We start from the raw sequence: 10,291 nt of genomic DNA, 5'->3' as shown, positions 1-10,291 counted from the left end.
TTGAGTGCCCGACATTGCTTTATATTACGCAAATATATGTTGTTCTGTTCTGTTCCGGACATTTCAATTTTTCACCGGTCCGCCTGGGTAGATAGGTTGGGAACCACTGCTGTAAACGTTTTGATACTACTTCGTTTTGGCTTTCGTGTCCGTATATTTGAGCATTGCTATCTCGTTATTTATCGGTTGCCAAAGTTAATGAATAAGATATGATATCCGATACGAACCGAAAATATGTTTCTTTAATTTTTTAATATCTACTCAATATCATTCGTTTCCCATTCATCGAGCAAGGAATAATTGTACTTTGCGTGAGATTACCTCACTGCTCATTGAGGATATATAGCATGACTCTCTTCCAACTTAGACACCGAGACTGCGATGTTTCAAATGTCCACAGGGGTTATGATTAGTATTATTTTAATGGTGCTCATAACTGGCTTAGTTTTGTGCACCAGGACTGTGATATTAAGCGTTGAGTGTTCAAATGCTTCGACCCGCTACGAGGACGTATTCTATAACAAAGGAAATAATTCTGGGATTTATTAGCAAATTGATAATGTTCACGGAGATTATATTCAGTTCTTTGCAATGATTAAGTAAAATTGATCTTGGGAAGTCATAACTGGGACAATGTAATATTATATGTTCGACGGTTTCGTTTTCCATGCAGGTGTCGCAAAGTCCAATGTCGTGGATTCCAATTTTTTGAAGATGAAAGTTCAAACGACAGTGGCCTGTTTGTAGTCTGAACAATATTATTTCATATCTTCTAGATAATTTGCAAGAATTTTGTTCTTTAACCAAAGGGAAGAATGCTTTGAAATGTTTTGCTTTTTCGAGTGTGATAAATAGTTATTCCATTCCAGGTTGCACTTTGCATTAATACTGTCCAAAGCAATGCTCTGTACAAGGCATAAAGTTCAGTTGTGAACAAATTTAATTTTTTGTCAAGTGTAAAAGTTTTTGAGACGTCATACTTTAAAATACAAAATGATAAACCACATCCTGTATCCGTCTTTGATCCATCCGTATAAATCCATAAGTATTGACTGTAATTCTCAGTAATATATTCATCACATACAAGTTTACTTATAGGTATAGGAGATCTGTTTTCGAAATAATATTCGCGAGGGACACATCAATATTTGGAAGTTCCATTTCCCAAGGAGGTGACTGAAGAGGGGTCCACGATTAACCGAAATTTGCTTGAAAACATCCGATGTGGTTAGCATGTTGAAGGTTTAAAACAATGGTGACTTCGGGTAAAGCTTGTGCCATGTTTGTTCTATTATATATATTGGTATTGGGATATTGCGTAATCGATAAAATTTTGCTTTTATATCTCATGCAAGCCTGTCGGTGACGAAATTTCAGCGGAATCTCTCTACGGGTAACATTTAGGCAGCATATCGGTGTGCTGGGCAAAGCGCCACAGCAAATACGAAGAGATTTATTTTGTAACAGGGATATATTCCTAATTACATACTTTGGTGCAAAATAATAAGCTTCTATTCCGTATTCAATTATTGAACGTATTAACCCTGTAAAGTTTAAGCAAAGTTTCTCTTGAAGCTCCCCATGTTCTGTCAAACATGTATACATTAACAAAGGCAACACCTAATGACTTTATTCACGTAAGTGTAATGCAGCCTAGTTGAATCAGTCTTATCTGCAAATATATACAGTGTCCAGGATCTAAACTTTTAATTATATAATCAACATACATATTTATTTCAATTTTATTTTCGACAAAAGCCTGCAACATTGTGAATTGAAAAATACATTTTTATATAAAAGTATAGTAAGAAGAACTTGAATATTATATTACAAAAATATTGGGAACATATTTGAGAATGAGAAAAGAAAAACAGAACAAAATTGGGCTGTAGTCTCAACTTGTAATCCAAACCCAGACAGGGAAATGATATGGTAAAAGTGTGTTGAATCTTAGTCCCGTGTGGATTTACATTTCATAAATAACGCTCATGCGCTGTTGTTGGTTTCAAGTCTGCCGGCTATAAAAATGCTGAGTAAAAGAGAATAATAACTATAGCTGGCAATGAGAACGCGGCAGTGGTAAATCTATATAATATTTCACCCCTTCCCTGCTTGAATATCTTACAAAATAGAACAATGAAAATTGCATAAAATCGAAAAGCTGTAGTAAGGCAATATTGGTGGATGGAAGAGGAAAATTAAAGAAGAAAACAAAAACAAATGAAGACAATAGTTAGGGTTCAAGAGCATGCTATGCAAATTTGTCGTTTAATGCTATAAGCTACGTTCTAATTATGGTTTCCTGGCCTACTGGTGGCCAACTTGAATCAAGCTTCAAGTCCGTTTGTAATTTAAGATAGTGTATATCTTCAACTTGGTCTTCATTTACTCTGTTATTTCTGGGACGTGATTTTGTGATACATTTCCGAAAGATTTTCTTCAGCAATCGATTGAAATATTCAGATTCAAGGAGAAATTTCTTGAAAAATAAATATGCATAAAAATACCTTCTCCGAGTGGAAATAAATGAACCAAGTTTTCCAAGTTTTAAACAAGCAAAGCTGATATGTTAGCTGCTGATGGTTTGTAAAAACAGGTATTTTTATAGTTTAAAATTGCCTATCCCATTTAATACATCGGGTAGTGTTCGGTGCGACCACTAGCTAAGACCGACCGACCAACAGCATTTAGGTTGAATAATAAAATTTCAACTTTAAAAAGCATCTATTGTCAACCTACAGTATTGAGAGCATACAAATTGACCCTAGGTCTAGAAAATCCGAATTTTTTTCCTTGAGGTTGTGCACCGAGTTAAAATTGGTGGTGACTACTGACTAGTGAGATAAGGCAATGGAAGTGCATATACGTGTGGGTGCAGTTGTGTGAAAACATAAGTTCACTTGCCTTGATTAATGGTTACTCAATACTAATATTTCTGGCACCTAATATTCATAAAGTTACAACAACGTATATGTAGCAAGATGGAGGATATCGATATGAAAATGTGGAGAGATGTTCAAGGTATTGGTTATGTCACATCGGAATTTAATATGACATAACGTTATTTTATTGTCTTGTATCTTTGAATGTGGCTTGAAGCAAAAGCGCATTGTTAACTCAAATAGGAAGTGGACTTCATTAATATACTTTTTATTATGTTCATTCTACTCACTCACCTCGACTATAATGGCACATATCAGGTTTGCAATGTATAAAGATAATAACATGAATTTAAATCCAACATTGTCGTTATTCAATGTTGTAATTCCAAAAAACTCATCAACATCGGGAATCCTCGCGAAAAATAAAATTCCGAACCAAATCATCAATAGAAGAAAACCAACAAAATAAGGCACTGAAACAAAAATTATTTGATTCGATTATAAATTCCAAAGGCAGCATCTGTTAAATGTGAAAAGAATGCGTGTTCGATCGCAGGAAGTCTGGACAACTGGGCACGAATCTGCTCGACTCGAGAAATGATTTTAAGAGCATACTGCCACTACGATAAAGTAATCTAATCTAAAATCTGTAATATCTATGAGGGTGTAGAAAAGGGACGTTTTTATCAACAAACCCTGAAATGTTTATTGAGTGTACTACTTTTAAATGCAACATCATTTTGATATATTCACCCATGGTTTCATATTGATTCGGTCGGTAGTAATGCATAAAATTCATTTTTAACATTCAACTCTATCAGAGACCTGATTGGCTATGAATATATTTTAAGTTAGATGTTGTTTCGACACTTGATGGTAATGCAGCCAGCAAGCGCGAGAGTGCGTCAAGCAAAATGAAAGTTGTCGTGTAACGTGTTATCGCTTTATCGTGTAGAGATTCAAAACAATTGTCGAATTGGAAATCGAAAGAAATTCTAAGCGCTGCGAGACAGCAGGGAAACAGTAACGTTAGTGATTGAGCTTAGCGAGGATGCTCTTTTCAGAAGTGACCTTATTAACTATAAATATGGTTTCAAAGTTGAATTTTGTTCTGACATTGGATCAATGAATAAGCGGAGGAATGATGAGTAGTAACCTTAAAAGTTGATATTACTTACCATTTCTATACAGTGGTTGACGATGTGGACGACCTTTGTAAAAAATGAACGCTAACATCATATTTTGGAAAATGGACGTATAAAACATCACTGTGTTTTCTGCACAAAGGATATTATCTTTTGGATGAGTCATATTTGGCTCCAGCCTAGTGTACCTATAGAAAAAGTGATAAATATTTGTCAGCATTAGTTACCCGAAGAAATATTAGAGAAAATAAATTTCATGTCGTAAATTTCTCGAGTTCGGTGTCGAAATTGCAGTGTTTAATGGCAATAAATGAAGCCAACAGTTTCTACAGGAAAACATTCAGTTTGTTGAAGAAAGCTTACATACGCCAAAACTTTTATTTTCAAAATAGGATTTCCCCAAAAGGTCGGAGCTGTTCGTAAATTTCCCCCGACCAGACGGACAATTAATGTATGACCAATTAATTGGGCGAGCAAATAATCGTGGCTTAAACCAGACATCGTGTACATTATATATTTTCCTTACCAGCTGGACTGATTTTGAAGAAGAACGAATGATGAAACTTGAAATAAAATCAACAATGCTATTTGTAGGAACAAACAAACAAGCATAATCGGTGAAACTAAAGATAAATGTGGAGGTTTTTTAGATAACATTTTAGCAGCTCCACCGACTGCAAAAAACAACGTCACAAGTCCCGTGGGTCCAACATCTGCAAAAGTGAACTGCATATCGCTGTAGTAGGAGTTTATCTGAAAATAAGAAAATAGAAGTAAAGATGAATAAGAATAGAAATATATATATATTGGAACATTTCTCTTGAACAAAGTCAATGTTCACTTCTTATCACACTCTGAATAATATTTCTAGATAACCAAGTAGAAATTTAATAGCAAACCTATTACTCATTTTTAACTATATAAGAAAGACCATTTTTTTCATCAACAGTCCATTTTGTGTATGACCAATAAGTGCGACTCATATCTGTGGTAAAGTTTTATCAATTCCGCGGGCTTATATATAAGAAGATTTTATCTTGCGGCAATTTTTTTTTAAATAGCTAAATATATAATTACGAGAACATGCAAAAAAATAGTGATGCTTTTGAATCAGTTTATGTGATTACTGTTTGCTATTCATTTTAATACTATATGTTTTACTGTAAATTAGATTTTCTACGAAACTGGTCGAAACGAAAACGGGCCTTCCCTGAACACCGCCTCCAAGATCAAAATCTACTCACGGTGAATAGTATAAGAAGAGAGTGATATTGAGCGAAGCAGTAAACACAAAGATATTTGATCATTCCAAATGAAGTCACCAACGCCGCTCTGCCTTCACTAAAAAATGACAGAACATCTGGTCACAGTACAAACAATCAAGGACAAACACACATAGGTGTATTCAGGATATAGAAGGGTGGCATTGAAAATAGGTTTATATACCACAATGTTGCTTAAAAATATGACATCATAATCATAAGGCATATTGCATTGTGACACCATGATACTTTTACGCCACGTCACAGAATAATCCGACAACCTTGTTGAGAGGTAGTGATTGAATTTACTTTATACATCGTTTCGCTTTATACATTTAAAAGGCAGTATATTCTAAGAATAATTCATTGACTGCAAGCTAATGGTATACGATAGGACAGCAAAAATACATACCGTATAAGTTTCAAGCAACTTGAAATATCTTTCCTCATAGAAGTAAATGGAGCAACAATGGAAGTTTCAGCTTCAGCAATAGCAATACCAGAATGAGCTGCTTTCAACGCACCACAATCATTTGCTCCATCACCACACATTCCGACGATGTAACTGAAAGAAAATAAACATTGGTAAGATTAATCTTGAAGGTTTTATAAAAAAAAAGTCAAAGTTGTTATATAAAAAGGTTATAACTATATTGATTAAAGCTACTTTGTTTATTTTATATGATGAAGGAGATTTGGTACTCGAGCTTTAGTGTGATAATAGACGCTGGTATCTTAAGGTAAAAATTCCAAAATTTTGGCTTCACAATTTATTTAATTACAAATAATCACAATATATCTACTTTCCAGCAAAATAATTAATATAAGTCGAATTTTACTCCCAAAGTGATTTCTCGCATCTTGTCTCACTCACAGTGAACTTAAACATCTGAACAAAAAAATCAACCAACAAAACATTTTCTCACAAACTGTATTTCATGTATCTTACCTCATTTCTTGTAGTCCTTCAACAAGATATCTTTTGTGATCTGGTTTCATTCGTGCAAGCACAGTAGCTCCGACAAGTACTCGGTAGAATAATCTTGTTGAATGTTCCCGAAGTAATACCAACGTTTTACCAGTCAAAGCGAGGTGATATGTAGGAGCAAGTTGTGACTAAAATTGTCAATAAATGAATAATTAAGTGACTTGATTCATTTAAATAAAACTCATGTTGAGCTGAATGTATGTAACTTAATAACGTTAATGTTTTTGATTTAGCAATTCTAACTTATATTTATCTGAGCTTATTCTGGTGTGAGAGTCATGGGTTTCCCTCTCTTTCCCTTCCTGGGGTTCTTCTACAAGAGTAGTTCATTTACTGCATCACCGTCTGAATCTGTCATTCAATGAGGCTTATAATGGCTTTGTAAAATAAACCTTGCGTACACTGGGAAGGAAAGAGAGATGAATGCAAGGATGACGTAAAAGCATTCCAGGTGGTTCTACAAAGAATGCTTTTTATCTACAATTCAATCGCGTAACTGGCTGTTAGATATATCCCGATGTGGTGGGATCATAAGATGCCACAGCACATATAAACCAACCATCTGCCCTATAAAGATAAATATATGACCGATTGAAGTGTTCACAACGTAGTTCAAATTTACCTCAATTATTTCAATAGCAGTTTTCTTAGAGTGACTTGGATTCATTGTTTTTATTCCTCTCCGTGTACAATCAAGATTCCACTAAAAATAAAAAAAAATATCATAAGATGCTGTAGAGATGAAAATTAAAAAACTAATTATTAATATAAAAGCAGTATTTCAATTCAAAAACTCAACATCGATTTTAATTTTCCAGGCAACGATCATCTGAATAACAAGAGAGCTATTCTCAAATATATGGACACGTAGCGCCACCCAATGGCAATAATTTTGATGACGTCATAGCGGGGAAAAAAGTAATAGCCTTCTGGAGAAAAATTTTATCTTCAACCACTGAAAATTTCAAAGCAATTGGTCCAGTATTTGAAGAGAAAAGCGATTTTTTAATGATAATGACGAAAGAAAATAACAATAACAACAAAATTTTGAAACGATCGTTATGGCCACTAAACGTGTCCAATAAATTCGCCAAGCAGGCTAAACTCTGGTGTCTAGAGAATCTCGTAAGTTGTAATTAATGATTTATAATTTGTTTGTAGTAATAACACTATTTAAAAAAAATTTAATATAAAAAATCTCTTATACCGATATTTTCAGATCCCCTGTATTTTCTTCAATTTCTGCTTCGACGATAACAATTTTATCAGCTTCATTAATCATGCAACATTTCTTTGCAACATATAAAGCAGTTTCTAAATTGTCTCCTGCGAAAAAGAATTTTCATGTCAATTCGTTCGTGTGATTCAAGATATAGACTATGTCAGTTTAGTTAAGTGATTAAAATACATTTATCATTGCATGATCCTTTCATTACTTACTGACTTTTTGCTATAAAATCTCATGTACTTTAAATTTTTGGCATGTTTTATATTTTGAACATAAAATTAAACACTAGAATAAAATTCATTTAGACTTGTACAAAAATCTATATCTACCACGATTGAGCAAGAGAAATTCTAACAAATCTATATATGTCATCACCGCATAAAATGTGCATGCTCCTATCAACGCCATCACCACATGATCGGTGCATGATCTACCATTTTAAATAGCCCAAATAGAAAACTCGTGATCGCGCTTTGCGTCGGATTTTATCGCCTCAAACAGATTGGTAGGAAATGAGCGGCGAGACTCAGCTGTTTCAAATAAATTGAATTTTGTATTCATAGTTCTTTTTTATATACCTGTAGCCATGACTGTTCTTATATTAGCCGTTTTCAGAGAAGAAATCGTTTCCGTGGTACGTGGTTTTAGAGGATTTGCCATGACAACCAAACCCAAGAAATTGAGGGATGATTCAACAATGTTTCTTTCCATAATGCTAATGTCATTGTTAGGGTTCTCCAAAGTTCTGTTAATAATGATAATATATATATTAAATCATTATAAAAGAAGAATGAAAAGTTGATGTCTAACGAAAACAACCCGCACATTATCACAATGACTCAAAAAATTGAGTATGAGCTGTTGTTTTGATCATATGCACGTTTCTTTAAACCTATTTAACTATCCTAATATCAGAGCTAGTTAATCCTTCTATTCTGAACGAAGACTCGGTAGATCTATATGCTCATCCTGTTTATAGCATTGTTTGTGGCAGTGATGCAAAATATTTTGCAACCAAATTTATACTGTTTTATTCTTGATAGGCTTGAAACGTTATTACCTGTGTGCTAGCGCCAACACGCGGTAACCTTGTTTTGTGTAAAATTGAAGTTTTTGCTTGAAGTTTGCAGGCACTGTTATGTATAAGAATAAATATATTAATATAAATCTAATTTTAAAAACAATATCTTAAGACGTAAAATGTGCATATACTTTGGCATTATACTTTTCTACTTGAGTAGCATTCCGTGCTCTTATTGTTTAAGTGTGAGAAAAAACAGGTACAACACCTTTCCAACGCATGTATACTCGAATGACTACGTATAAATAACATGTACATAGACGTACCTGACTTTTGATTGCATAATGTAATTATTGTTTCAGGAGCTCCTTTTACATAAATTTGCATTTTATCATCTCCTTGTAACTTTGTAATGACGCTCATTCGTTGCATCACCGAATTGAATTGAAAGACGCGAGCAATAGCAATCTTTGCCAACTATAAAATACAATAGTTCTGGTTTAGTCTGGAAAAGGGATATCAAAAGCGTAGCAGTAATTGTCACCATCTGAAATCGTAATACAAATATCTGCAATACGACTCAAACTTTATATTAAATTAGTTAGATCGTAACAGCTAGGTTCGGTCGGAAAACGTGGATTTTCAAAAGTCTTTTCAAGAGCGTTGCAAGCTACAAAAAATGTTATGTATGATAAAGGAAAATGCTTTTTTTTCATTTCTATCTGGGTGAAATTCTATTTGTAGAATGAACAAGTCAATGCGATGCGAAAATAACAATTAAGTTGTGTCTTTATTTGTGTATCTACTAAATCGTACACGTTTTGATCCGTAAGGACAAAAGTATCCTGTTATTTTATGCTACAAAGCTTTATACACGTGAGTGCACAAGATCTTAATTTGAACAACTTATTAAGATGTATTACATCCACGTATTCAAATGGAACCATACTCACGTTATTGTCATCGGCAGCAACCACACATGAACATCCTTGACTCCATTTTTCGGTCGATTGGTTCAAGCACTGAAAATAGAAATACACATAGATAATACTGTTTTCAAAACTTGGATTTTCCAATTTGAACTGAGGTACAAAATATTTACTTTTTAAAAGCGCTCGGTAATGTCAACTTCTGCGAACAATATCCACCAAATTACTTTAACTAATGATGGGTTGAGGAAGGGGAATATAAAAGTGAAGAAGAACAATTTTCTCTGATGAGCATACTTTTGAAATTATATCACGCCAATAAAATTAAATCGTTAGCGTTTAATTGATGGTATTTAAAATGAAAGAGAGCACTAATATTTAATGCCTCCATCATAAAACAGCTTTACATATGAGAGTAAACTTAACTTCTCCCTATAATGAACTCATATATCGATTTCAATTTTGAAAGCTATTTATTTGATGCATAAACATCGCCAAATCGATTTTAGAGATTTAATTTCAAGACTACGCACTAAGATAGTTCCATTATCGGCCATATAAGTCTGAAAACAAATCTTGTAGACATATATCAAAAATATTCTTTTGAAAATAAGTAACATCAACGTGACTTTTATAGCGGTTCGAATTTGTGGCTACAAATCAAGAATTCAGTGTAGCTAATGTTTCATCAAATTGAGAAAATTCGGCAACGGGTCACAGTTTATTATAAACTGACATTTCTTTTTCAAAATTGTGAACGAGTCAGTTGCATTTTAATCATGTTTCAAAGGTAAAATATATTTGCCACCACGCCTATACTCAGATGTATTCTATGG

At 33.7% G+C, this 10,291-nt stretch overlaps 1 protein-coding gene across 5 annotated transcripts in view; it reads right to left on the bottom strand.

Annotated features, from left to right (window-relative positions):
* Positions 1-1,726: 1,726 nt before the first annotated feature.
* Positions 1,727-10,291, bottom strand: part of LOC120342340 (polyamine-transporting ATPase 13A3-like) — a 41,796-nt gene continuing 33,231 nt past the window's right edge. For all 5 annotated transcript variants that reach the window (XM_039411125.2, XM_078110501.1, XM_078110500.1 and 2 more), the window contains exons 17-29: positions 9,480-9,548; positions 8,853-9,003; positions 8,566-8,638; positions 8,084-8,250; positions 7,485-7,603; positions 6,900-6,980; positions 6,239-6,405; positions 5,702-5,854; positions 5,272-5,368; positions 4,554-4,780; positions 4,061-4,215; positions 3,177-3,355; positions 1,727-2,479 (exon numbers count right to left, since the gene is read on the bottom strand). In XM_039411125.2, the coding sequence (XP_039267059.2) occupies positions 2,282-2,479; positions 3,177-3,355; positions 4,061-4,215; positions 4,554-4,780; positions 5,272-5,368; positions 5,702-5,854; positions 6,239-6,405; positions 6,900-6,980; positions 7,485-7,603; positions 8,084-8,250; positions 8,566-8,638; positions 8,853-9,003; positions 9,480-9,548 (1,836 nt within the window). In that variant the 3' untranslated portion in view covers positions 1,727-2,281. The remainder of the gene's footprint in view (positions 2,480-3,176; positions 3,356-4,060; positions 4,216-4,553; positions 4,781-5,271; positions 5,369-5,701; positions 5,855-6,238; positions 6,406-6,899; positions 6,981-7,484; positions 7,604-8,083; positions 8,251-8,565; positions 8,639-8,852; positions 9,004-9,479; positions 9,549-10,291) is intronic.

This window comes from Styela clava, chromosome 3, assembly GCF_964204865.1.
Source record: "Styela clava chromosome 3, kaStyClav1.hap1.2, whole genome shotgun sequence".
In the NCBI taxonomy this organism is placed as follows: domain Eukaryota; kingdom Metazoa; phylum Chordata; class Ascidiacea; order Stolidobranchia; family Styelidae; genus Styela; species Styela clava.
Note: the sequence above shows the minus strand (reverse complement) of the source record. Positions and strands in the feature narration are given on the sequence as shown.